Source organism: Hyaena hyaena, unplaced genomic scaffold, assembly GCF_003009895.1.
Source record: "Hyaena hyaena isolate Hyena2069 unplaced genomic scaffold, ASM300989v1 scaffold_987, whole genome shotgun sequence".
NCBI lineage: Eukaryota > Metazoa > Chordata > Mammalia > Carnivora > Hyaenidae > Hyaena > Hyaena hyaena.
Window position 1 is genome coordinate 485,425 of NW_024081617.1, and position 27,686 is coordinate 513,110.

General features: G+C 55.2%; 1 protein-coding gene and 3 long non-coding RNA genes across 9 annotated transcripts in view; 2 read left to right on the forward strand and 2 right to left on the reverse strand.

The window, feature by feature from the left end:
- Positions 1–13,880, forward strand: part of PTPDC1 (protein tyrosine phosphatase domain containing 1) — a 31,466-nt gene extending 17,586 nt beyond the window's left edge. For all 4 annotated transcript variants that reach the window (XM_039221440.1, XM_039221441.1, XM_039221443.1 and 1 more), the window contains 7 exons: positions 694–774; positions 972–1,090; positions 2,040–2,177; positions 4,150–5,396; positions 8,485–8,667; positions 9,902–10,012; positions 12,078–13,880. In XM_039221440.1, the coding sequence (XP_039077371.1) occupies positions 694–774; positions 972–1,090; positions 2,040–2,177; positions 4,150–5,396; positions 8,485–8,667; positions 9,902–10,012; positions 12,078–12,194 (1,996 nt within the window). In that variant the 3' untranslated portion in view covers positions 12,195–13,880. The remainder of the gene's footprint in view (positions 1–693; positions 775–971; positions 1,091–2,039; positions 2,178–4,149; positions 5,397–8,484; positions 8,668–9,901; positions 10,013–12,077) is intronic.
- On the reverse strand, positions 12,538–16,546 carry LOC120223366. The gene is made up of 3 exons (XR_005526275.1): positions 16,031–16,546; positions 13,376–13,571; positions 12,538–12,625 (listed from the first exon to the last, which is right to left on the reverse strand). It is a non-coding gene; the product is annotated as an uncharacterized LOC120223366 (long non-coding RNA).
- Positions 16,547–17,683: 1,137 nt separating this feature from the next.
- Positions 17,684–21,402, reverse strand: LOC120223360. Of its 3 annotated transcripts, none has more exons than XR_005526274.1 (5): positions 20,741–21,402; positions 19,882–20,227; positions 19,221–19,409; positions 18,852–18,979; positions 17,684–18,485 (listed from the first exon to the last, which is right to left on the reverse strand). It is a non-coding gene; the product is annotated as an uncharacterized LOC120223360 (long non-coding RNA). The 3 variants fall into 3 exon arrangements; XR_005526273.1 differs by having other exon boundaries at positions 19,882–20,457; XR_005526272.1 differs by having other exon boundaries at positions 19,882–21,402.
- A 150-nt stretch (positions 21,403–21,552) lies between these two features.
- Positions 21,553–24,375, forward strand: LOC120223358. The gene is made up of 3 exons (XR_005526271.1): positions 21,553–22,222; positions 22,409–22,552; positions 23,086–24,375. It is a non-coding gene; the product is annotated as an uncharacterized LOC120223358 (long non-coding RNA).
- Positions 24,376–27,686: the final 3,311 nt, after the last annotated feature.

A 27,686-nucleotide genomic window follows, 5' to 3' on the forward strand; every position in this document is an offset into this window, starting at 1 on the left:
GCCTTTTGGGCCTCTGTCCATTTGTACTTTCCATAAACATCCATTCGTCTACAGAGCAGACACTCTGCTAGACACTGTCCCATTGTAATGTCATTTTCATGAAGCTCTGAGAAAGTAGACATTGTTAAAGTCATTTTATTGATGAGGGAATTGAGTCCAGACCAACTAAGTAATCTACGCCTCAGCAGAAAGCAGAAAAGCCAGCATTTGAAACCAGGCCCAGCTGACTCCGAAGCCCGTATGTTTTGCCAAATTACAATAACTCGGTATTTATTCAAAACCACCCGCCGGGATTTGTGCTGAAGACTTTACACCCACACCGTGTCCAGTTGTCTTGCCAGCCGCATGAGGCACGTGTTACCCTGCCCCACATAGTGGGTGACTGAGGGGGCAGAAGTGCCTTTGATGCCTGATGAGGTGGCTCCATCACGTCTGCTAGACTCTCATGAAGGTCCTTGAGAACACTCTGCTGCAGTCCACAAATACTTTACGTCCTGGGGTTTTCTCCAGGGATTCAGGGTCTCTTAGAGCCCTAGTTGTGATGCAAAACTGAAGCCAGAGCTGTATGAGAAAATTGTTCTAGAATTGTTGAAATCATAGAAAAAGCAGGGACTTGATAACTTGCTCTCTAGTCCTTAGAACTGGAACGTTCCAGGTTTTATGCATCTCACCAGCGGCCTCCTCCCATCTCAGGGTCACTGACAATATCCTGGCCATGGCTCGCCCGTCCACTGAGCTCCTCGAGAAGTACCACATCATCGAGCAGTTCCGAAGGTAAATGCCACATCGCTTACACATTTCGAGAAGCCGGCTCGTGTGCGTTCATCCATCACTTTTGGCTTCAAATAATCAAAGAGTAGGCAGTGAAGAGCTTTTTCAACTAGGAAATTAAAGTTTTGAGAGTAATTGGTAATGTTTATTAATGCCAGAAATGGTTGATCTTTTAAAACTTCTTTCTTTTCTCCGGTGAGCAATGGCATAAAGACAATCATCAACCTGCAGCGCCCTGGGGAGCATGCGAGCTGCGGGAACCCCCTGGAGCAAGAGAGTGGCTTCACGTACCTTCCCGAAGCTTTCATGGAGGCCGGCAGTAAGTCCCCCCACCTCCCTTCTATGAGTGACCGAGGGCAGCACCCAGGCTTCCCGCTCCGCTCTTAGGTCAGAGGGTGACAGAATGGCGGAACGCTTACTGCAGGCTCCCACCGGGGAGAAGAGCTGATTGATTCTAGATAATGTGACCATTCTTCTCTGGCATTACTGCTGGAAATACAGGATTTCTTTTGTCCTGTGTGAGTGATCTTGGGAGGAGCCCTGTAGAAACAAAGCGTCCATTAATTCCGGTCACAGTGCACCAGACCTGTCCTGCCCATCCATCCCATTTCGTGGTACTGCTCTCTGTTCCGACTCAGACCACACAGCTTACTCGCGGCAGTGGGACTGGAACACAGCCCTCACTAACGCTGTCACTGCTGCCCCGCTCTGGCCCCGGGCAGGATGCAGGGTCCTTCACGGGGCAGTCCCGGGAGCCCGGGGATGGCGTCCCTCAACGCGTGCCATTCTCGCCGGGCAGGAAAGGACTAGCCCAGGCCACTGTGGGGACTTGTTTTAGAGAAGCGTGTGCCTGGCATTTTTTGTCTCCACTCGGTGGAAAATCTGTATGCACCCAGCTGGTGCCACTTACCAGTCCTTTAGATGCATTTCCACGCTTGAAAAAGATGGCATGCTGTCCTTCTGTGGCCGAGTAATTTGGGTGAAGGCTGTGGCCTTTATTAATCTGCAGTTCTATTTCTCCTTAATTGTTTCTGGCTGAGTTTTAGCAGGAAATGTCTTGAGTAATAGAGAATGTACTTTGTAAGAAATGTGAACAGTGAACTTACTAGGAATATAAAGAGCCTATTATTCCAGCCTCCGCATGCGGTGCAGCCAGCCGGCCTCACGGCCACACGCTTTTCCTCAACCCACGCGTGCCCTTCACGTGGCTGTGCATGTACTGTCCTGTGTGTTGATTTTTCTTTCCTGTTCTCTTTTTCACCGTCCAGTCTATTTCTACAATTTCGGATGGAAGGATTATGGTGTGGCGTCGCTCACTGCCATCTTAGATATGGTGAAGGTAACGACATTTGCCTTACAGGAAGGAAAAGTAGCCATCCATTGTCACGCAGGGCTGGGTCGAACAGGTAAATTCTAGGATGTGGACTTACTGTCTTAGAGCACATCTGAACATGGACGAAATAATGCTTCCTAGTTTGAGAAGAGAAGTATTTGACAGAATCCTGTCAAAGTTATGGGTTCAAATGAAAGAAGCCACTGAAAGAAATTTGAACTATCTTTGAAAAGATAGTTCAGTGACCGTTTATTTGTGAGAGTATTTTTGAAAGACCTAGGACTGAAAACTCGTTATATTTAGTAAACAGATAGGTTTCCACGGCTCACTAAACAATCACTCTGGTTTTTCTTCAAAGAAAAAAAAACCCAACACTTTAATAGTTATGTATTTTAAAAATGTAATTTTCCTTAACCAAAGTAATGAGAAGAGAAAGCATTGTTTCATTTGGTGTGTTCTAGGCATTTTACACTTGCTGTCATTTTTGTCTTTAGTAACCATGTGAACTTTGAAGATGGTTAAGTAGTTTGCTGCATTGAGTAAGTGGGAGAGCCAGGATTTAAATTCAGAGCTGGAAGGATTTTGTTTTGTCTGTGCTTCAAATTCTATGTAAATATCAGTGATTTTACTTAAAAATGCAGCAAATCTCATTGCAGTGCTGACAGTATCACAAAAAGAAATACCGTCAGGTTAGAATCTTAATCGTAATCTGGTCTGAGCAGACAGGCACCTGAGCTGCGCCCCCGCCCCCACCTGGGAGCGTCAGGAGGGCGGCACCGTTCTGCAAGGGCAGCAAACTTGGGAATCACACACGTCTCCTGATTGGCCTTTTACCGTGATATTAGTCAACCGTTATAGTTGGATTAATTAATCAATTATCACCAGTATGTTATTTACTTTAATTTCATATTAATTAATGCAAACATATGTTTGTAATGCTAAGGTTGTTTTCTTTAATGACAAGTACTTACAGAATAAACTTATATCTTGGTCTGGAGAAAAGCACTATTAGTGTAGACAAAACGTCCAGAAATAGACTGAATATAAACAATCCCCAAAGAAAAAATGCCCAGAAAGGAAAAATGCCAGGCTGGGAATGTGGCAACAGCTGATGGCAAAGCTGGCGGAGGTAGGAAGGAAGTGTGCAGGGAAGGGGGCGGTAATGGAGGGGACCATGGTCCAGCCTCTGATTCCCAGCCCCGCGGGGACCAAATCAAATCTGGGGTCTGTTTCCTGCTCCGAACACCCTTAAAATATCCCATCCAGTCAGTCCACACACACTGGTGGACCTTCCCCTCACCGCACTCTGCCTCATCCCCTCTCACTTCCTCGTCCCCCTCACCACACTCTTCCTCACGCCACACTCTTCTTCAGCCGCCTCACCACACTCTCTCTCATCCCCCTCACTGCACTCTCCCTCATCCCCCTCCCCCCTCACCACACTCTCCCTCATTCCCCTCACCATTCTCTCCCTCATCCTCCTCACCACACTGTCCCTCATCCCCCCATCCCTCTCACTGTCCCTCATCCCCCCTCACCACACTCTCCCTCATCCCCTCACCACACTCCTCCTCATCCCCCCATCCCCTCACCACACTGTCCTTCTCTGGGTAGAGATGACTGGATTCTCAGGGGAAAAGATGACATACAGACAAGTGAATAAACACTTTTACAAGAAGTCAGTAAGTTATAACTGCTCTTAAAATTATTCTTTATATGGTTTCCTAACAGATACTCAAATTTTAAATTTTATTTATTTATTTTATACATTTATTTATTTTTGAGTAATAGAGTGAGACAGAGCATGAGCTGGGAGGGGCAGAGAGAGAAGGAGACACAGAATCTGAAGCAGCCTCTCGGCTCTGAGCAAGAGTTCAACACAGAGCCTGACATGGGGCTCAAACCCACGAACCGTGAGATCATGACCTGAGCCGAAGTTGGACACTTAACTGACTGAGCCACCCAGGCGCCCCTCAAATTTTAAATTTGAAAGAGTGATAAATAAATGATAAACTTCCTCATACCAATCTTCTCTTTACCTCTAGGTGTTTTAATAGCATGTTACTTAGTTTTTGCAACGAGAATGACTGCCGACCAAGCAATTATATTTGTTCGGGCAAAGCGGCCCAATTCCATACAGACTCGGGGACAGCTCCTCTGTGTGAGGGAATTTACTCAGTTTCTCGTTCCTCTTCGCAATATCTTCTCTTGCTGTGACCCCAGAGCACACGCTGTTACGCTAGCACAGTATCTGATTCGCCAGCGGCATCTGCTTCACGGTTATGAGGCCCGCCTTCTGAAACACATACCCAAAATTATCCACCTTGTTTGCAAATTGCTGCTGGACTTAGCCGAGAACAGGCCAGTGGCGACGGAAGAGGTGGCAGAGGGGCCCAGCCTGTGCGCGGAGATTGAAAAGACCGTCTCTGAGGTGGTCACCATGCAGCTGGACAAAGAGCTCCTGAGGCAGGGCAGCGACGCCTCCGACTCGTTCCCGCCTGCCACAGTGGCTGCGGATTTTGAGAACCAGGATGTGATTCTTTCCAGCGAACAGCAGATTGACCCTCTTTGGAAGAGGCGGAATGTCGAATGCCTTCAGCCCCTGACTCCTCTGAAAAGGCGATTCAGCTTCAGTGACTCGGACTTAAAGAGGGCTGAGTCGCTTCTGGGGCAGGGGGCAGCTCCGTGGACGGGGCCGGCCCCAGCCTCACAGGGCCATAACCCCGGGCAGCAGAAGCCCATAGGCCACTGTCACACTCCCCAGTCTCCACCCCTTGATCTGAGCAAGGAAACACTGATCCGAAATACATTCTCTTTCTGGAATCAGGCTAAATTTGGAGGCCCGGAAGGACTCAGAGATGAGGGGTCACCGGGTTTCCATAGGGACACCATCTCGAAGGAAGTACCGCGGAGTAGAACCTTCTTCTCGGGGGTTTCAGGTTCCTACAACCCTGGGGACCTGGGGAGACCCAGCTTTGCAGATGCCCCTAAGGAGCCGGACCGCTGTCCCCAGCAAGCGCCCCACCAGTGTGGCGCTCCCACCGCTCACCACCCTGAGACTTCCTATGGCCCCAGGGACTGTGGCTTGGACTGTGGCTTCCACCACAATGCACCCTCCTCTGTTGGACCCACAGCCCAGGATGGCAAAGATCTGCCTGAGGTGCCTGCGCAGACTGCTCCGCAGGCTGAACTGAGTGTCGAGGCCAGGAGAATGGTGGCGGCCAAAGCGCTGGCGAATCTCAGTGAGCTTGCAGAAGAGGAGGAAGTGAGGAGGAAGGTAGAGATGTGGCAGGTATTTACACCTCCTGTAACTAACGCGTGGGCAACGCTTAAGTCAGAGCTGAAACAGAGTCTCTCTTACCAAATTTAAGCACCCCAGGAGTCTGAAGACCTGTTTGTGTAACACTTAACTTTGGAACTTGAGGTTTCTTAGTGTCTGTGTGAAAGAAAGGACTCAGTGCCTAGCACTTAGCAGGGTGCTTGAGTGAGCAGGGCCTGGGTACTGATTGATGGGGGCCCCCTCCTTCTGGCTGGGCCTGTGAGACCGGGCCCCAGGGGCCACTCTGAGCTCAGGCTGGGGCTGCACCTGGAGAATCATGGGCCGAGATTCCTTCCCCAAGTTGTTGACCCAAGTGCTGAGTGAGGTGGGGCCCGTGGCGGGCGCTGTCGCTCATGGCTCCCTCCTGCATGCTTGCCGCCACCCGGGTTAGGCTGCAGTCGATTCCACAGAGGGATGGGAGCTGTCACAGAGTGCCTTTGTGCTATCCCTTCTTCCTGACCTTCCATCTTTGGGGCCCATTTCTTGGCTTTTGCTTGAGTTAGAATGTGAAATGTTGAAATTTAGCGCCTTTCTGTGGTGTACTTTCATTAGAAACACAGTTTTAAATCAGCTGTGCTCTTCGCCTGGAATGAACAGCTGGTGTAGACAAAAAAGGTAGGCCTTAGCAGCTAGTTACCAGAAGCCAGTAAACCACCCAGGTGTGGGGCTGACCTGGTGTGGCCCGGCTCTGTGGAGTCTAGACTCGTTAGCCGGTGATGTCCCACGAACCAGCACACAGCCGCTCCTCTGTATTCTGTGTTAATAAGCAAGGCACGTGCACTTTCTGGGAGGGTCGGAACCTTCTGGATGCAGAGGTAGGAAGCCAAGGCAGGGAGCCTCCCCCCCACTCACGGCCGTGTGACTGCAGAGCAGGTGCCCCTCATCCTTGTCGCTCAGAACCGCAGGTGTTTGCCGAGTGAATACCTAACCTGTATTGATTTCTCACAGGTCTTTTATTTCCCACTGCAAACTGAATGAGCCTTTTGCTCAGTCTGCAGGCCCTTCCTTTGCGTGGCCGTGTGCCACAGAGCTGGCGGCGGGACCCCTCGTGGGCTAGCCCTGCGAGGGCCAGAGCAGCACCTCCTGTACGAAAGCATTTCCTTGGGGTGAACATACCCCTTTGGTTTGGATAGGCTTGCCCCCTGTTTCCCTTTCTGGGCCTCATTATGGGCCTTTCAGTAATAAGACCAGTTAGTTGAATTCCCTCCTGTCTCATCTGCTGCGTCACTTGCTCTCGCAGGAACCTGTAAGGCGGGTGATACCCCACACGTCCTTTGTTAACTTCACCGTCCTTATGAATTAAGCATCACAGACAGGGAAACCACGCGTCACAAGGGTCAGGTCATGTGGCCCAACGCAGCTGGGCGGGGTGCAGCTCAGATAACTGCATTCTCTGTGTCCTCTGATAGGATGACGTGGTGGCATGTTACTGGGCATGGTGGCATGTCACTGCGCGTGGTGGCATGTCACTGGTCGTGGTGGCATGTTACTGGGTGGGCCTCTGGGTCGTGCGGTCCCGCCCAGCCTCCTCCGGTCACTGCACATCAGATCTGTTGGGCGTGATTGTTGGGAACGGGGCCTCCACAGCTTGACCTCATGGCTTCTTTATGAGATGAGGAGGAGGGACCGGGAGCCAGGGGACCCCGGCAGTAGAGTGGTAGGAGCCTCACGTCTAGGGTCCAGCCAAACCCGGGGAATGCCATCTGCCCCGTTCTGCTTTGGGCTCCTGGGGGAGGGCCCCTTCCCTGGGCCACACGTGTGCCCTCTGGGCCTCCGGGACAGTGAATGAATGAATGCGGCAGTTATTACGCATGTTATTGTTGCGTACACGCACCGTATTGACTGAAACCTATGTCTGAACCCCATCAGAGATTAAAATTCTTCTTTTCCATGCCCCCTGTGAGGTCAGCAGTTAAATTGTTCGCAGGCATTTGGGGTATGGACAAGACTTCCGGTCATTCGCCCATCCGATTTCAGGACATGGGCCTGTTACGTGTTCACATAGGACCCGGAAGGGAATTGGAGAGAAGTGCGTTTACCCCGCTTGCCGCCTTTAGGCTCTTGGCTGGGCCGACCTGGGAGGTTCAGTCAGAGCTTTTCCTCACCCTGGGTTAACGCAGATGTTCGTCTGCTGTTCCGCTTCGCTGCAATGAGTGCTTCTGCTTTGTTCCAAGCACCCTACGAAGGAAGGCTCCCTCTTCCTGAACAGTTTCTGTGGTTTCGGGTGGGGTGCAGAGCTTAGCGCTGAGGCCAGCACAGCCCTCTGGGGGGTGGGGGAGACTTGAGCAGACCTTAAGCTTAATCAGCCCAACACGCGGGGCCCCCAGATTCACAGACCAAAACTGAGGCTCAGAGAGACTCAGTGTCTCAGCTCAGCGTGCCACCTGCAGGTGGGGGCACTCGGCGGAGGGGGGTGTCCAGAGCCACACCCGGGAGCCTGGGGCTGGCACTTGGGGACAGCCTGGGGGCCTTCAAGACTCAGTGCTGCTGCCTTTCTGCCCCTCCCTCTGCCCACCCTCTCCCTTCTCACCTCTCCTTCTCATTTCCCTCCCCTTCCCCTTTCCACCCTCTCCCCCTCTCCCTTTCCCCCCTCCCTACTCCTTTTTTTCTTCCCTTTCCCCTCCCCCTTTCCTCCTCACTCTCACTCTCCCTTTACCTCCTCCCTCTCCCTCTTCACCCCACCCCTCCCTCTCCTCTCTCCTCCTCTTCACCCCACCCCTCCCTCTCCCTTTACCTCCTCCCTCCTCCTCCTCATCCCTCCCCTCCTGCTCCCCCTTTTCTCACTGTTCTTCCCCCTCTCACTCTCATACCTACCCCTTTCCCCTCCCCTTCCTCCCTCTTCCCCTCTCCACCCCTCCCCCTCCTTTCCACTGCCCATCCTCTCCCCTGCCCTCCCCTTTTCTCTTCCTCTCCTCTCCCCTTCTCCCTCCTCTCTCCCTCCGCTTTTATCCTTTTCCCTCCCCCTCCCCCTTTATCCCTCTCCTTCTCCCTCTCTCTCCCTCTTCCTTCTCCCTCTCCTTCCTCTCCCTTTTTCTCTTCCTCTTTCTTCCCTTCTTTTTAGAAAGAACTAAATTCCCGGGACGGAGCTTGGGACAGAATATGTGGCGAAAGGGACCCTTCCGTCCTGTGCAGTTTGATGTGGTCTTGGGTGGAGCAGCTGAAGGAGCCAGTGATCACGGAGGAGGACGTGGCTGTGCTGGCCGGCAGCGCGGGGGCCACAGAAGCGCTGTTTCTGTTGGAGAAGGTAATGGGGCTACGGGCCGTTGATCCGCTTGCCAAGAGCCTCCACACGGCTTCACGCACACAGCTCTTGCGCGGAATCCCACATCTGCGGCTAATTGAGGTTTTCCGAGGTAGGAGGAGATGCACACCCAGCACAACACTTAGAAGATGCAAAACCAAAAGGGGAAATACCCATAATTCTAGGAGCACCACTTTGAACGTTTTCAAGTCCTTTCTTTCAAACATTTGTTAACGAGGTGCAAATCCTTTCAGAGATGACTTTATGTTTCGTGTTTCAGACACACATGCATGTCTGGCGTCCATTTCCCAGGCTGCCCTCTGAGCCGCTGCCTGACAGAGATGCACCTGGAGGGGAGAGGGGAGGAGGTCACCCCTGAGGTGGCGGCCAGGCCCTCGCTGGGTCATAATTTCCATTTTCAGCTTTGTTCACCTCCATGGCCCGGACAGGGTACGGCCTGGCCCCGTCATGCAGGGAAGGTGGGCAGCATGTGTAGAGCAGGATTCGCACTGCTCTGGCCCAGAGCTCGTGCCCATCTGACACACGGCACCTGCTCCGGGTTGGTCAGCCTTCACTGTGACCCCGCATGCAGGGCACCATGTTGTTTACCTCTAGCCTCAATGTAACGATGAGTTCTGCTTGCAGTTCCTCGGCATCTCAGATCAGGCCCTCGCAGTAGATTTCAGAAGCCACGTCGCGGGTGCTCAGGGGTGCCTGTACTGGGTGTGAGTTCCTCTAGTGCTGAAGCGTCTCCTTCTCTAAAGTGAACAGCCCCCGGGGGGTCCAGTCAGACACCACCTTCCTTCCCCTCGAGGTTCTGGCTGGCGCACTGCTGGAGGCCATGGTGCTGTCTGTCCGTCTACCCCCACACTAGTCCGCCAGCTCTCCCAGCGCTAGGTCAGCATCCACTAGCTGCACGGAGCCACCTTTGTCCAGAAACAAGTGGATCGCCACTGGTCACTGCAGGGAGACATTTGATTTCCAGTCACACTGACCTGTGTTTTCAGTTATACTCTGTGTAGTGACCCTGCAGCTCAGCTTCAATTCTATCTCCTGAAAGCTTTTCAGATTACACCAACACCCAACAGTGAACGCCAGTAGAGCCCTTGGTAGGTGATTTAATGTTGGAGGTTGTGAGTCCTTGATTGCAACCGGTTCCTGGCTCTGCAGTTGCTTTGAGTTTATTTCTTGAGGCATTGTTCGAACTGTTGTTTGACTTTGATTTCTGCAAACACAGGGCCAGCACCAGACCATTCTCTGCGTGTTGCACTGCGTCATGAGCCTGCAGCCGATCCCTGCGGACGTGGAGGAGGCCATCCTTGCCCGTGCCATTAAAGCCTTCACCAAGGTGGGTCACGCGCTGCAGGCGGCATGGTCCAGAGGTCACCCGCCTGCTCTGAAGTAAAACTTCCAGCTCTGTTTTTCCTTCATGGAGGTGTGGTTGACATTCCTCAAATGAGCAGCTGTAGACTGCTCTGCACCACACTAGTTTCCCAGTGGTGCTTGTAGAAAAAGCTGCACTTCTTTGAAGAACTTTGGAACAGAGAGCTTCCATAGAGAAACAGTTGGATGTTGAGGAAATACTTCTAAATCACATGCCTAGTGGGAGTCAGAGAGTCTTTTCTGGAGGAGGAGCTCTGCCTTGGCCCTAAACAGGTAACTGGCCACTGAGAAGCCAGGATCTGCCACCGATGACCCGGTCCCCTGTCCTGTTGGCAAATCTAAGCAGAAAGTGAGAGAAAAGATTCCTTCCTGTGCACATCCTTCTGGCTACAGCAGTGCTTCCTGGCTGACGCAAGAAGCCAGGTCCGTGCCAGGAGAACGGTCTCCCCTCCCCTGCAGCCCCTCACGGGCGATGTGGAAACGTCTTTACACCAAGAGCCCAGCTTACCAGTGACCAGGTCTGTGGTCTGCGGTAAATGTCCGTGGTGACACCAGTTAGCGTTTGTCCACGTTCACAGCAGCTTCCCCTCTACTCTCCAAGGTGCCGTCCTCCCTGCGGCTGCCGCATTACCTGCAGGTCTTTGCGGCACTAACCACCTGGTCTCTTGGTCTCCTGTCAACAGTTTCCAGAGCCAGCGGCTCAGACCCAGAGCTCATGGTCCTTCACACCTGCATTTATGTCTTCACAGACCATGAGGCTGCCTGCCCTTGGGGAGGGCTTAACTGGGTGCTTAGCAAAGTGAACAATTCAAACCACTATTAAGGTTAATGAGCAGTTTTTGCAGGTAGGATAGACAGTATCATTTGATTTCTGAATTTAATTGAAAAAAATTATTAGTGTTCATTTCTCAGAAAGCGGTGGTGGAAACTCTATGCAATGTCTCTTGGCCTTTAGGGGATCTTAGTGAAAAGTTAAACATAGCAGTTGTTCCAAACCGTGTATGAAGAGATTGGGAGATGTCGGGTGTCTCCCCGGGTACCTGGGCTTGTGAAGGGAGGCCCGGCCGCTCTTGTCCGGGGCCAGCCCTTCGAGAGGGCTGTGCAGCGGCTGTGGCCACGTGAGGAAGGTCCTATTTCCCTTAGGCTGGAGCTTTCCAGGCCCGCTGCGGCCCCTCATCAAACACTGGGGTCATGTAAGCCTGGAGTCGTCAGCTGTGACGCAAGGCGCTTGCGTGCGCAGCCTCTGCGTGGGCTGCTCCGCATCACCCCCACTTCGTTGAGGGATGGGGGTGTGGAGGGCAAGGGGGGACCCTGTGATTGTGATGCACATGCTGCCAGGAGTCGCAGACTTGTCTGTCTCTGAGCCGGTGGCCTTGTGTCCACAAACGTGCTGGCCAGGCACGGTGTCCGGTCTGGGTCCTACTGTCACTCGCCCCTGCGGCCTGGTGAACTTGGGCAAACAGTCCACGGACACGGACATGGCACCTCCCCCGCTAGGGGCCAGCAAGCTGACTTCCGGGGCCCTTTTCTATGTGGCAGATGAAGCCATGAGCCTCTCCGGACTACTCCTCCTGAAAGTGCTAACACGGGGGGCGGGGGGATGGGGTTCAGAGCCCCGTGTCACGGAGGTCAGTGTGAGCTGATGCAGCGTGGCTGGCAGGTGGACAGCTGGGCTCCCGGTCAGGCGGCCGCAGTGCAGCTGTGTGGCTGGCGTGCCCTTCCCGTGCCACTGGTGATTAGTCCCCAGATTCACAGCTCCACCCTCGCAGCTGCCCTGCCTCAGGACAGCCTGTGAGTGGATCTGTCCAGGCAGTTAATCTTTTGTTTTCCTTCATAAGTTTGCTATTAGCATGATCGTCAGTTCTAATATAGTCTCTCAGTTACAATTAATGTATGACCTGAGTTGTGTGTGTTTAGTTGTATATAACTGTTTGTAAGTCAGTTTTTCTCCACCCCCTTTCTTTTCTCCCAAAACAGTCTGATTAAAATTCTGTTATGGTGTCCTGAATCCATATATTCTTTGTCACCAGGTTAGTTTTGACTCTGAAAACGGACCAATAGTTTACGACACCCTAAAGAAAATATTTAAGCACACACTAGAGGAAAAAAGGAAAATGACGAAAGATGGCCCTCAGCCTGATGTGTAGTGACGCTTCCCTGCAGTGGACACCTCAGCCCAGAGACCCAGGCGGTGCTCGTGCGTACAGATGAACAAGGGGGCGTGGAGCTGCTTCCCATCGCCGCACTTTATCTCAGACGCTCTTGGTTTGTGCAAAGCATGCTCATTTCTGTTGCGAGCAATTATTTATTTTAAAATGTCCTTGAGCTACATTTTTGTGTTGAAAAATTGCCATAACGTTGGTGCCACTTTCTTGTATTTATTTAACTGAATTAGTATTGTGTTAATATGTTAAGTACACGGTGTTTACATCTTTCTTCTTTTTGACATTTTGGACAAAGTTGTAATTCTTCTTTCCAAAACAGTTATTTTGTTGATGGAGCTTTTGCTGGACTTTTTACCAAATAGGTAATTTTATCAGTAAAACTTCACTGTGGGTCTGTCAGCCTGATCCATGACCTAAGGAAGTCACAAAGTGTCTTCAGCTATTTTGTATTTGCTAATAAGGCACTTGATACAACATTTTTAAAGGATTTTTTAAATTTGGAATTTTTTTTGTTTTTCCTGTTTATAAATGTGTCAAAGGGTTTCAAAGTATATAATTTTTCAGAGTGATTTAGTTTTGTGTTGAAGCGTGGCTGTGAGGTGGTTGGGATTTTTTTACTGTAGGAAGTAGACTCGGTCAGGCCTCCAGACGGCCTTGCCAACCTCTCTGCACCTCCAGCCTTACTCCCCCCAAACAGCGTCTTCACAGGAAATGGTCAGGCGGGCAGTGTAGGCGGCTGCTCTGAAGCAGGGCCGCACAGATCAGGCACCAGGCCGGGGCAGGTGCTGTGCTGATGGTGTGAGGGCCACTCAGCCCACACCTCCCACGTCCACCCTTCTGCAGACCCTAGGTCCCTGTCTTCTGCCACTTTTCATCATAAGAATTAAGATTCTTAAACTAAAATGTCAGCATGTAGGCTGCATTCGCTGTACGGGCTTTAGTTAAGAAGTAAACTACTTGTTGCCTAACTCATAACTGCCTAACTGGTTCTTTGTGGACCAGGCTGTCATTCAGCACCTGAAGCTGTAACGATTGTGTGAAGTACAGAGGCCAGGCCACACGAGTATCATTTTTCCCAACAAATGTGATATTAATCAAACCAGTTTCACACTAAAGCTACCACGTAATTTTAGAGACAGAAATTTGGGGGAAGCGAGACTAACCTTGGATGAGAGTCTCTGACTCCGGCGCTGGCACATCAGAAACATTTTAGTCATTATTGTTCGTACTAACTCTGGTGACAGATGCTGAGTACCATTTCCTCCTACGCTGTTTGAATTTTCTTAGGAAACCAGATCCAGTGAATTTTAATGAACCGGATTGCCTGTTGCTGAGATTTCTCCTTTTTAAGTGCCTGGTCTGAGAAAGAAGGGGAGAAAAGATTACATTTTATCCAAAGGTACATTATAAACATATGTTTTTTACCTAAAAAGATGTTTATCCACGTGTCTGTCAGTGTCACATGGACAGGGGCCAGCAGGGCTCATTCGACAAGTGGCTGGCAGTTGGCCTGTGTCTGCGACGGTCAGGTTGGAGGGCAGATCCCGCGCAGCCACGATGCAGCCACGGCCATGCGCCAGCCTGAGAAGGAGGTCGGTGGGAGAAATAAACCAGGCTGCCTCCAGGTTTTGTATTTATTCAAATAAAAGTGCACACAGCAAACCGTAACGCTCGTATGTGTTTAGCTCGGAGCTCTTGAGACCCTGGCGATACGGAGGTGCCCTGGGAGGAGATGGCCCCTCCCTTGGTCAGCCTGGACTCTGCTGCTTGGTCAGCCTGGACTCTGCTGCTTCCAGACGAGCACGCGGGAGTGGGAGGGGAGCAGGCGTCCAGGAGGGACGGGCGAGGGGAGCTGTGAAGCCAGCGGGGCTCCTGCCTTGCCTTTCCCGTGTTGGAGTGGGTGAGGAGTTCTCTGCAGCCTGAAGGAAGAAGCCCCGGGGCTGCGGGATTCAGCTCCAGGACCAAGGGCACACACGTCCAGAACCAGCCGCCAGGGCCACGCACACGCACCGCCTCAGCCGTCTTATCAGAGCCAGAGAGAAGCATTGTTCACACTTGCCTGATGAAGGAGTCCCGGTCAGACTGACTCCAGACTGCACGCTCCTCCCCGCAAAGCCGCCTGTGTGTGGCCCGCCCGCCAGGGACCACAGGGCCCTTTCAGCGCTGGGCTCCGTGCTGGCACCATACAGCGTTGCGTTGTTTGTGACTTAGCGACGGTCTCCGTGCCCTGGAGCAGGCGGGGCTGCCGTGGTGCTGTCATGTGAGCTCAGGAAGTGCAGGGCTTCGGTCCGAGAGCTCGCTGGGGCAGCTGGTGTTCAGATTGCTCTGTTTGCAGAGCTCAGAGACACCCTGCCATGTGCCGAGTCGTGTCTCCAGCCAGCTTCCCAGCCTTGCCTCAGGAAGACCGGGATCCACGAGAAGCCACATGTCATACGTTTGCAGAGTTTCTGTTTGCGTCCTGTTTCAGCCAGTTCTCCAGACATCTGAAGTCCCTGGAGCCAGTATGCAGCGGACAAAGTGCTTGCCCCAAGTCCTGGACATCTGAAGGCCCACAAGTAATTTTGGGAATTGATTAAAAGTGATCGTTGACTCAAGACATCTTTGTTCTTGTTGTTACAAATGAGCAATATTGATATATTTTCGGTGCAAGTAAATCAAGGATGACATTCCCTTTGTTTTTTTTATTTTTATGAATGTGACTCAAGCATATCACCTTATTTAAAGGAGTCTACTTGATACCACATGGTTGAAAATTGTTTACAGATAACATGACAGGAGAAAAATTCAACAAATCCTGTTATGCAGTCGTGCATTGTTTTACTTATGCTTTTAGGCATGAGCTGGTCTCAATTAACCCAACACTGACACGAAGACTGATTTGTAAATAATGACAATGGAACCATTGAGTAGTATAGCTTTGGGAATCCTTCGTTCTCAGCCATCATTGAAAACATCCAGAGGCACCTGGGTGGCTTCGTCAGTTGAGCGTCCACTGTTGGTGGGAATGCAAACTGGTGCAGCCCCTCTGGAGAACAGTATGGAGGTTCTTCAAGAAACTAAAAATAGAACTACTCTATGACCCAGCAATTGCACCACTAGGTGCAATTGTATCCCAAAGGATACAAAAATACAGATTTTGGGGGACACATGCACCCCAGTGTTTATAGCAGCATTATCTACAATAGCCGAACTATGGAAAGAGCCCAGTTGTCCATTGACTGATGAATAGGTAAAGAAGATGTGGTTTATACATACAATGGAATATTATTCAGCCATCAAAAAGAATGAAATTTTGCCATTTGCAACAACATAGATGGAGCTAGAATGTATTATGCTAAGTGAAATAAGTAAAAGATAAATATATGATTTGACTCATGCGAAATTTCAGAAGCAAAACAAATGAGCAAAGAGGGAAAAAAGGCAAATCAAGAAACAGACTATAGAGAACTATAGAGAACAGACACGGTTACCAGAGGGGAGGTGGGTAGGGGATGGGCTAGATGGGTGATGGGCACTAGGGAGGGCGCGTGTGATGAGCACTGGGCGGTGTATGGAAGTGCTGAATCACCACATTGTACACCTGAATCTAATATTACGCTGTATGTTATGTAACTGGAGAAAAATCATAGCAATGTGAATGGCAGCCACACTGAAGGGTCCCTGCACACCCCGAAACCTGCCAAAACGAGCAAGACTGACCACGCCAAGCGTGGGTCATGTGGAGAGAGGGGCTCACAGACGCTGTAGCAGGGACATAAAACGGCGTACACTTTGGGAAGCAGTTAGGCAGTGGCTTCAGACGTGAAACATGCACCTACTTTGTGATCCAGCCACAATGTTCCTAGGCATTTGTCCCCGGGAACAAAGTGCACGTGTCGAGACCTGCCCAAGTCGGCCTGCGGCAGCTGCTGGGAACAGCCAGACAGACACTGGAGAGCGCACACTGGTCCATGAACAGGTAAGTGCAGAACGCCATGGTGGGAGAGCCGCACGTGGAGTGCCACGCGGCAGGGAAAGGGCGTGAACTACCAGTGACTCACGACGGGAATGACTCACGGTGCCGGGCGGAAGAAGCCTGACAACAAGCGTCTGTACTGTGTGATCCCACGGACATCAAAGTAGGAGCTGCAGAGTAGCCTGTGGAGACGGAGCACAGATCCGGCTGCCTGGGGTGGGGGTGGGGGTGAGATGCACTCACAACGGGGACTGTGGTGTTGGTTTCACGGGTGCGTACGTGTCACGTGTGCCCCAGGTGCGCTCTTTACTCGGATCTTCCCTCAGTGAGGCTCTTACAGGAAATAGGCCGGATTTGTAAGAGACGAAGAGCGATGAGCGGCCGCGTGACTTTTCTCCGGGAGGGACCAAGATGTTCTGTTGCAGGGGCGCTGGGGCTTCGGCTGCATTTGAACGTGGCCAACATGCGTGTGCCCACATGGTGACTGCAGCTCTCCAGAGTTGAAAGGAAGTGGGCAGGTCAAACGCCCCGGACACCCTGGGAGCTTCCGTGGGTGGCAGTGTTTTTGCAGCCAGAGCTTTGTTTCTACAATCCGCACTCTTTACATGAACTGAAACGCATTTCTGATTTTAAACGTTTCCCCCCTGGGGATTGCTGAGGGACGATTTGGGAAAATCTGCCTGTGAACAGATGTCCCACATTCCTTGCTCAGCTCTGTCTCTAAACACTACTTGGTAAGAGTGAAACACTGTTTTTTCTGGACTCTGACTCACGTGTGGATTTTGTGGCCGCCGCCCGTTCAGAGCAGGGCCTCTCCCACCGCGCGTCTGTCTGCTTTCTGTGTTTAAACGTTCGCAGATTTAGCTGCGTTGGGCGCACAGCTATTTTTCAACAATTGAGAGGTTTGATAACTGGCACTCGCAAGCTAACCCGAAGGCACAGACCCTCGAGTTAATCAGAGCTTCAGAAAGGGCCCAGCCTGTCTCCTCCTGCGAGGGCGCCGCTGGTGCTCCCGGAAGTCGTCCCCCGGGAATCCTGACAGATCCTGGCCGCCACCCAGGGCCTGTGAGTCATGAAGAAACCCCGTGTGCAAAATAAACCCTTGGCAAACAAGAAATGGCTCTTGGGAGGGTGTGTGTCTGCGCCGCCAAGGAGGAAGCTGAATGAGACGCGGACCGAGGATATTCTTCACCCCAGGAGGCACTCGTTGGGGCCGCACCATGGCACCCTGTGGCCCTGGCCCTAGGGACAAGGATGTGCAGCGGGTCGCAGAGGAGGCAGGACAGGCTGTGGCCCTTCCAGGCCCTCACAGCCAAATTCCTCTGGGAGGAGGGACAACGTGGGCTCGGCCTACGGAAAATCAAAATCGGAAAATTCAGGACAAAAGAGCAGTGTGTCGAGCTGCTTCCGGCCCGTTGTTCTGAGACCAAATCCTTCTTTGTCCCGGGGTGGCTCTGGGGTCATATTTAAAGGGCCACCCCCATCCCCACCAGTGTTAAATCCACAGACACAGGTGGGCGAGAAACAGCACAACTTTACTATCTTCCTCGGTGTGGACCCTAGATGTGCCCCAAATGTCCGACCCGGCCTGGGGTCCCTACGCCCCCTCCCAGCTGCCACCGTGGGCCCCGCAGGCCTCGACGGTGCACACATCTCTTTTGGAGATACAGCAGTGTGTCCTAGAGGCTGGCCCCTCCAGGCGGGACTGTCTGCCTGTCTCGGATCCTCCCCATCCCGAGCCCAAGGCTGCCCAGGAGGAGGCTGGGGCAGGGGCTCTGGGCGCTCCCCGAAGAGGGAGGGGGAGGAGGAGGTTTGTTGAGGCAGTTCAGGCACGGAGCGAGGACAGGGTGACCAGGGCGAGACGCAACACTGGGCTGGGTCCCGCCCCAGCTCCCAGGGCCATGCTTGTCTGCCACCCCCCCCACCGTCCCCCCGAGCAGCCCAGGGCCCAACCCCTCCTCAGCCATTGCTCTCAGGAAGGCCTCCCGCAGGGGCTGTTTATTTCAAAGTCAGGTTTATGGAGAGAATGGAGTCAGATGCTCCACTTTCCACGTTCTGCCACCACAGTGCGAGTTCCATGCTGTCCCGGCACAGCCACCCCTCTGTCCTCTGGGTTTGCTGCCTCCGCAGGTCACAGGGTCGCAGCCTGTGACCCGGCCCAGATGCGCCCGCGCTGTCCTGTGTCAGGCTGTGGCTCCGGGGTTCCGGCGGTGTGGACTGGCCACTGTGTGCAGGTCCCTTCTCCCAGAGACGCTCGGGTTGACGTAAATAAGGATGTGATGCACCGGTGGGCTCTCCCATGAGCTCGGCCACGATTTCTGTTGGTGAAAAGCCAGGGGCAGGCCTAGGCTGCCGTCCAGAGACCCTGCCTCGACCCCCGCCCCTCAATCCCTGCCCCTTGACCCACACCCAGCATCCATTTCTGCTTCGGCTCCTGGGGGTGGTCTTTGCGCTCCATCCCCTGGTCTCCAGCCCCACATAGCTCTCGGCCTTTTTAAGAAGGGTCTCATCGCATCCCCCTCCTCCCCTTCCAAGTCCCATGGTCTCTTGGGGGCCCAGGACACCCCCACCTCTGAGGCCCTTCCTGCTCTGTCTCTGCCCATCCCAGGGACCCCCTCTGCACAGCCACCTGGGCCCCAGGCCAGGTGACCTCCCTGGGCCAGCTTTCCTGGGACAGCACTCACCTCTGCAGTCAGGTCTGGGGGCTGCACGCCGGTGTCCCCACCAGACTGCCCGTCCTTGGAAGGCAGGGCAGCTTCTGATTGAAACCGGACTCCCAGGTCCAGCGGTCACCTGGGCCTGCAGCGGCATCCTAGGAGGACACAGGAAAGGGGCCCATGTAGAGAAGGAGCAGAGGGGAACCACGCGCACAAGCTGCAACGCGCAGCACGGGGAGGGAGGACAGCGGGGCCGAAAGGTCAGCGTCTGGGCTTGTCCCCAGAGTGCACAGGCTGGCCTCCACCCCTCTCCACCCAGCAGCCACAGGGACCCACCACCCTCTCTCCTGGGCGCTCTACCCTCCACAGCCCCTCCTGCCTGGGGGCGGGGCTCACCTGGATGCACCCACTCCTCCAACTCGTGCAGCGCCACCTGAGCAAGCTTATCCTGAAGGCTGCTCTGCCCAGTCCGTACGCCGCCCTTTAGTGGGGACCGAATTTCAGTTTGGGAAGATGAAAAAGTTCCAGACATGGATAGCGGGGATAAAGGTACTCAATGCTGCCCAACGGTGCCCTTAAAAATGGCTAAAAAGGTAAATTTTATATCATGTCTATTTAACGACAATAAAAATGAAAAACAGAAAGCAGTCTTCACAAGCAGAAGCCTGCTTCTTGCTGGAAGTCCCCAAGGCCACAGTGGAGGCCAGTGGAGGCCCCAGACTGACCCACAGCCTTCAGGAGCTGAGACACAGATCACAGATGCTGGGTGACAGGGACGACCCTCCACGCCAGATCTGAACCTGGGCTCCTTCCCGAGACCCTCCCCCAGGGTCCCCGCTCTGGGATCTGGGGTTCTGGGACAGGCTGGTCTTCCCAGTCTCTGGTGGTTGGGTCTCAGAGACCGAGAGCCCTCTTTGGCCCCTGCCTGCCACCCCTCGAAGAGCCCGCCCACAGCCCAGGTCCCTGGGGCTGCCTGTGCACCCCTCAAATCACAGGGCCCCCAGCACCTGTTCCAGGGACGCTCCCTTCTGGCCACAGCAGGCCACCTCCCTCACACCTGATTCCAGGTTAGCTGCAGAGGTCTCCTCAGTGTGACTCTGACTTCGTGGGGACGGTTCTTGGATGTGAAATGAGAACACACATCAGGCAGCCCGTGGAACCGAGATGAAGGGAAACAGGCCTGGTGACACGGCCTGGAACCCAGCAGGGCTTGTGGCCACACTCTGGGTGTTTCGGTCAGTTTGGGGCCAATCATGTCATTCGTGTCCCCACAGTCCAGTTTGATTCAGAAATTGCTGATGGATGTGGTGGTTCCAGTGACACTAATTCTGCCGACGATGTCCACGTTTTCTGCTTCCGTCATGGCCTCCAGCCATTCCTCTCCAGAATCTGCCACTTCTGCTCTGTTTGCAGGTACAAATGTGCCCCCAACCCCTGTGCTCCAGAAGACCCGTACACAAGGAGGAACGGGCCATAGCACCCAGCGGGGAAGTCTGGGGGAGACACAAGCCAGCATCCACAGATGGGCCAGTGTCCACGCCGCTCTGCGGGATTCCTAGTAAGCGTCTCGCACGCCTCCCCGCACACCTCACTGCTGATAACTGGGCCACACGGCAAAGCCAGCTCCGAGTATCTGGGGACAGGGGCAGTATCTGCATGGGGCTGGCCCTGCCCCTGTGTTCTCGTCCCAGCCAGGGCTCACCTCAGGATGGGGACTGTGTGTCTAGGGCTTGAGCATAGCTGGGGGCCGTGGCTCCCGTGGGGCCGGCAGCAGCCCTGCCTGCCTCTAGTCGTGGGTCATCCACGTTCTCCATGCTTCTGGCCTCTCACCCCTCGTGGCTTGTAACGTGCCCTGCTTCACTTTACCAGTTGCAGGGCAAACCCAGGTCATGGTGACACTGAGCCGCCGGGCATACCTGCATCAGACAGCTGCTCTTGGAGGTCGGGCTCCACGTCTATGATCCTCATGATCACGAAACGGCTGCCATAGCTCCATGCACAACAGAGAGAGTGTGGTCCATCTCCGCAGGCGGGAAGCTCTCCCCAGATCCCGTCCACAGACTCCAGTGCAGGTCGCCTTGGCCAGAGCACCGATGTGAAAACCCCAGCGTCAGACTGTCTGGAAGACGGGGCGGGGGGGGCTGGCGGGGGCGTGTACACCTCTCCCGGCGCCCGCCCGCACGCCCCGGGGACCTGCCTGCACTGAGTCAGAACCGAAGGCAGGGCAGCGGCGCGGTGAATGGGGTGGCGGGCGCTGGGCACCCGTGAGGCCGCAGGGCGCTGTCCTTAGCCCCACGCGGCCGTCACGTGGCCCCACGCGGCCGGTGCTCAGTCTGCTTGTCGCATGGAGGCTGCGGGCACTCGGCGGGTCTGGCTCCGGTCTCCCCTCCGCCGCGGCCTCGTAAGCAAGTCCGGAGCGAGGAAGCGAGCGTCCCGCCAGGAGCGCTCACGTCTGCAGGACGTCGTCCGGGAGCCCTCGGGAGGGAAGCGGAGGGACAGCGGCTCCGGCTCAGGGGAGCCCGGGACTGCGTCCCCCACCCGCGGTGTGGAGACACCTGAGAGGGGACGCGGTGGCAGGTGCCCGGCCGGGCCTCGCGCAGTTCGCGCCCGGCTTGAGGCCGCCCGCAGGCCGGGACGCGCACTCCTGCCCCGCCCCCCCCCCCACGGGCGGTGCCGCACGCGGGCTGTCACGTGAGGGGGGCGCACGGGACGCCAGTCAACGCCGCGCCGCACGGCGGGAGGAGCCGACGGTGCCCACGAGGGGGCTGCACTCCCGCCGCTGCTCTGCCGCGTTAGGAGGCAGCGGCCACAGCGCAGGGCTGCCCGGGACCGTCGGGCTCCGCCACCTCTGGATGTGCGTTTCTGTCCGTTCTTCTTTCTTCCCGCCTCCTAATGAACGTAGAGCCCCCGGCGTCCGGGGAGCGGTACGAACAGAAGCTGCGGCCGGCGCCCCGGCGTCTGTGGAGGTGCCCTCCTTCTTGTCCCTGAGGAATGCCTGGCGTGTGCACCGTGACGGGTCTCACCGGCCTGTGTCCCGCGGCCGTTCTGGAAGCGAGGCGGGCGGCCGTGGGGGCGCGGGGCGGGGGCGGCCGTGGAGGCGCCGTGCGGCCCCGTCCCGCCAGCAGCGCCCCGCCTGTCCCGATGTCTCGCGCTGCAGCCACGCCAGCAGGCGGGTGCGTGCGGAGTGCCAGACACTGAGAGAGGTTGGGTGAGGTGGCAGGGGTCTCCGGTCACCACACCTCAGAACCCGCCCCTCCCCCCGTCACCAATGAGGAGACCGACTGCCAGAGGCAGGCTCAGAGAAGGGGGGACCCAGGCCGGGAGCCCCGGGGGTGGTGCCCTGGGGCTTCACGCTTCGGGCACCTGCACCCCGGCCCAGAGAGACACACGCAGAGGACGTAAGCAGGGAGGGTCCCCAGAGCAGGGCCGGGGGCATTCTGGGACTAAGGATGGAGATGTTGGGGCTGGTGGGTGTGCGGGTGAGAGGCTGCAGTGGAGGAGACAGGCTGTGCCCCCAGGACAGCCTTTTGTCCCGGGGGCAGGGGGCCCGCAGTGTGGACCTGGAAACCGTTTCCACACACCAGGCATCCAGCGGGACCTAAAGTCACATGGGGTCTCCCCTGAGCTGGAGGGCAGGAGCCCGACTGGAGCTGACCCAGGCCCCTTGGCTCTTTGTGGAGGGAAAGAAGGAAGAAATGCAGACGGAGCTGATCGCTGGAGGAGGGAAGGTACTGGGGTCCGGTGGGAAGCAGGGTGGTGAACGGCAGTCGGGCCAGGCCCACCTCCCCACCATGGAGTTCAACAGGGCGGGGCTGGTGACGGTCCGCGGAGCAGGGGCAACAGTTCAAAAGCACCAGATGCTTGGATTGATTGTACTTTTCATTTTACAACTTGGAATTTTCACGTGTTTGTGTACTTGCTTTACATTCACATTGAAGGAGCACACACACCAGGCTGAAAGGATCAATCTTAGGAAAGGTCACAAGTGAAAGCCACGGCCTCTGCTCCATCTCCCCCTGCCCCAGGCCCCCAGGGGCAGGCCCTGGGAACTTGTTCTAGAGAGTTCTTCTTGTGGTGGCCTCACAGCTCTAGATAAGGTGCTCCTTCCACCTGTTTCAGTGCCACCAGCTGTGGACATGGCATTTGCTTCACGCCACCCCTGGTCTCCCCAGAGTGGCTCTAAGCCACACGCTTAAATGTAGAGACAAGGACTCTCTGACCACCCTGTAAGACGAGCCTCATGTGATGTCCCTCCTCCCAGACTCGGGGAAGCGTCCTAGCGGCCTTGGGCTTTGCAAGTATCCCCAGAGGAAAGTGCATGTGCAGCAGGCAAGCTGAGTCGGACAGGACCCAGTGGGCCAGGCCCTCCCAGCAGCCAGCAGAGGCCAGCGAGAAGCAGGACCGGCTGCCCGGGACACGCCGATGCTCCTCACTTTTGTTTGAAAAGAGGAAGGGCCCACATCCCGGGTGCCAGCATTGAGGGGCCCCGGCCGGCTTGTTCCCCATGGAGCCGCACACCCTGCACACCCCCGCAGTTCCTCATGGTGCCGCACACCCCTACAGGAGAGAAGGGAACCCAGCGCTGTTGTCCGCAGCAAGTGCTGGGGGTGCAAGCCCAGGTCCCCCCAGCGAGACAGAGGGACGTTCCAGAAGACGCAAGGACATTCCCCACATTGGGATTATAGGCAAGGCAATTATTAAATCCAGTCCTGCTCATGTCACGGGGCCTCCTCAAAAGCCTAAGTAGGCACTTTCTTCAAAGAGACAGAAAATTCACTTTTAGAGTATCAGCGATAGTGGCCCCTTTAAATCTATAAGCATGTTACCGCTAAGGAGCATCCCCAACAGCAGAGACGGGGGTTGTGGGGAGAGGGGGTGGGGGGCCACGTCACAGACAAGGAAACCGGCTTAAAATTCAAGTCAGGGTGTTTGAGTTCACACAGCTGACTTCCCCTCAAGGCGCGGGAAGTGCACACAGCATGTCTGTATAGGGCCCCCAGGCCAGGCCCGAGCGGCCAGCAGCCCCAAGCACACGGACCCTCCACTTCTTTCACGGGGCGGGGGGGCTGCGCTTAAATTATAGAAATGGAACAATACGGTGTATGTTATTTCTGCCTAGTTTCTTCCACTGCACACAGCTTCTCTGAGCTTCGCACATGCCGTACGTACCAGCAGTGCGTTTTCTTTGCTGTCCCACCGTCTGCTCCCGCCACATACCTTGTCCTACCGCGTACTTGGGGAGCTCCCACTTTCACCAAGATGGGATTAAATTTGGTGCTTTCACTTCAGATCTTGGGCTCAATTACCACGTGTTTACCCACAGAGGAACCCATGGCTGTCTGCTCACGCTGACCCCAAAGTGGCACAGGTGGAAAAGACCGGTTGAGGTTAACAGTCTGGCCGCAGAGCCAAGGATGGAGCTGGTGTGGCAGCCGCAGGGCCTCTGTGTCCCCCTCTAGCGTTCAGATCCCTGAGGGGACCAGGCCTGTCTGTCCCGTTCACCCTCACATCTCCAGCGTAGCAGGCGCTGAATAAAACTTTGTCAAACACAGGGGGGTGCCTGAGTGGCTCAGTCAGTTAAGCATCTGCATTTGGCTCAGGTTTAATCCCACGATTTGTGAGTTCAGGCCCCACATCAGACTCTGTGCTGACAGCTCTGAGCCTGCTTGAGATTCTCTCTTTCTCCTATTTTCTCCCCCATCCCCATCCCCACTTATTCTGTCTCACTCTCTCTCTCTCTCAAAAGTAAACAAACATTAGGGGCACCTGGGTGGCTCAGTTGCTTAAGCATCTGACTTCGGTTCGGGTCATGATCCCAAGGCTCATGAGTTCAAGCCCACATAGGGCTCTGTGCTGACAGCTCAGAGCCTGGAGCCTGCTTCAGATTCTGTGTCTCCCTCTCTCTGCCCCTCCACAGCTCATGCTCTGTCTCTCTCTCTTTCAAAAATAAAGGAACGTTTAGTAAATAAATAAATAAAAAGGTTTGTCAAACACGTGGATTTGGGGGTGGATGGGCTGTGACAGTGGCGCCTGGTCTGGTCTATATACTAGTGTTTGAAAAAGCAGGTTTGATTATTATCCGGGTGTGGCGGCAGCCAGCGGGTCAGAACACAGGTTATTACCCACCGTCCCCGAGCAGGGACCTGCTGATGGGGTAGAATCTGTGATAAGATGGCTGATGGGACCAATAGGGGCATTCTAGTCCCTGCCTGGAGACTCCCCTTTGGGGTTTTCCTTCCCACCCCGCCTGTCGTGTGAACAGACTATAAATTGTCGCCTCTGCTTATGCTCAGGACTCAGACCCCTGGAGAGTGATCTCCTCTGAGCCCACCAGTGTAAAATGAACCTCCCGCCTTCCAAGATCTCCAAGTGCCGCTTGGTTCTTCTGCTGGGTGATCCAGACCAGAGTCCGTAACGCCTCCATGGGGGAGCCACACAGGGAGGCACGGGGCCAGCCGGCCTGGGAGGGCTCTGGTCAGGAGAGCTGCCCTGATTTCCACTGTAAGAAACGGGTTTTGGATTAACAGTGTGGACGAGTTCAGCGGGCTCTGGGCACAGGGGCTCCGGGGGGTCTGGCACCTGGCGCTGGGTGACCAGGGAAGTTCGCAGGTGAAGGCGCCCCCCAGGTGAGCCCTTCCCCGTCTCCACGCACCATCCCGTCCTTCCGGGGTCTGCAGGGCCCCAGACGCCAGAGCGCTGGATGAAGTAATGAAAGATGCAGTTAATACACTTGAGTCCTCAGTGCCTGGTTCAGACACCGTCTTCTCAAGGCTAAGACCCCGGTCTGTGCTGTCACCCCAGGAAACCTGATTCCTCCTTGTCTGTGCTCCCCGTGCCTCATTGTCACCTGTGAGCGTCCCTGGGGACAGGCAGGCGCACAGAGCCCCCAGGAAGAAGGCTGGTGGGTGCTGTCCCCTCCCCATGGCAACATCACAGCTGGCGATGGGAACCTGCCACAAGTTTGTGCCTCTCCGTGTTCTAGCTCGTCTCTGGGGGACGGGGGAGGAATGGCTGAAAATGTGCTGGACAAGTTTGAGGAGGCATAGACACTTCACCCCGTGGAGCACAGTCAGCTCGCCCAGACACGCGAGGAGCATGGGGCAGCTACGAATCCTGTGTTCAGTGACAAGCTTCAGTGCATTCTCGCCAACTGCCACGTCAGTCAGCGACCTTCTCATTGAAATCAGGCGTTTGCTATGGAGGAGGTAGAGGGTTGCTTTCGGAGACCATTCCCGCCCCAACCAGGAGCCCTTCACTCTTCACACCGGAGCCCAGCGACGGGATGTGTGTGCTGTTGGCCACACAGCCCACAGCGGGTGTGCAGGGAGCCCGCACAGAGGGGCTCAGCGGTTACCGTGGAGCAGCAGCACATTCAGATTCCGGAGAGAGGGTGGCTGAGGTGGGACCAGCGAGGCAGCCTTCCTCCCTGGTTCCCACTCATCTGTCTGGAGAGCCTGGCTGTTTCTGCTGCCGAGGTCAGCGAGCCGTCCCCACGGCCTCACAGGAGCCCCTGCTGCACTGCCCCCCACTCAGAACGCTGTGTGCTTGCATGCATGTGTGCAGCAGGCTTCACGCAGAGCCGTGTCCTCTGCCTCCCGCGCCCCAGCTAATGGGCCTTCGAAGGTAAATTGATGCAGGCAGTCGTCCCTGTGCCCTGACTTTAGGACGATCCCGTATTGGGTGTAATTCAGGCTACGGCACCCTGACGGCTTTAATCCTGGCTCTGATTCTTTCAACAAGCCTGGAGGGGGTGGCGCTCGGGGCTCACAGGTCATGAACTTGCCAACCAGCTGCAGGCGGCTTTGTAACCTGCAGGGCTGGGGCTAAGCTGGCCACTGCTCCCCGGTCGGTAGACCTTGGCTCCCGCTCAGGACTCTGCTGTGACTCTGGGCACAGGGCTCCTCGGTGGGAGCACCAGGGGCCTGTCCTGCAGGGCCAGCGCGTCTCGGGGCCTCCCCGCTTTCAGCCAGCCTCCCGGGCATCCAGGCTGCCGCAGCCTCCACTCTGTTCCTTGGGCTGTGCCCCTCCTGCGAAGTCCCGGCAGTGCTCCCGGCCAAGCTGGTGACGGGCCGTGAGGAGAGCGTGCATTTCAATGTTGCCATTCAGACTCTGCCTTCCAGAATCAGTTTCATTCGCCACAAGGTCGCAGTGGTTCTGCATCGTGGCCAGTGGTTATCTCCCCCGGAGAGATCTCCCCCCGTGAGTGCCAAGGACCCCCCAGTAGTGGAGAGAGAGTGAAGGGTGCCCCGCACCCCTTCCACCCACACAGCACCCAGCTTGTCACGGGCCTGCAGTGGGCTGGACGCTGTTGGGACCTCACGGCATCATCTGTAGCCCTCCCGCGTGTAACGTCCGTCCAGTGGCGGCCGTGGCGTGGCTAAGTGGAAGGGTCCTTGCTCCTGGTGTCAGAAAGCCGTCTTCTAATCCCAGAGCTGCCCCTTCCCGGCAGCGTGTCCATGTGGGCATCACCCAGTGTCTCAGCAGCTGCCCTACTGAGGCGGTCATGGTGAAGGTCCCACGAGTACCCAGTGTGCTATGCTCTTGATAAGCGGCCAGTCACCCGCCACGGCCATGACCTCTGTCCTCCACCCCCGCAGTGTCCTTGAAACCTGCTCAGAAACACATTCTGTGTCACTGGCCTGCCGCGTGGCAGGTCCTGAGTGCATAGAGCAGGGACATGAAGGGAAACAAGCGTCGTTTAACTTTTGTCAATCAGATGCACCTAATGGTGAAGAACCGATTCGTGGGATGTGCAAACTCTGGGGACCACCCGTCGCGCCGGGACCGGGTGGCCAGGGCTTCTGAGTCTGTGCAGAGAAGGGGAGCTTTGCTGAGGACACCCGGCTGGTGCTCGGGGAACCC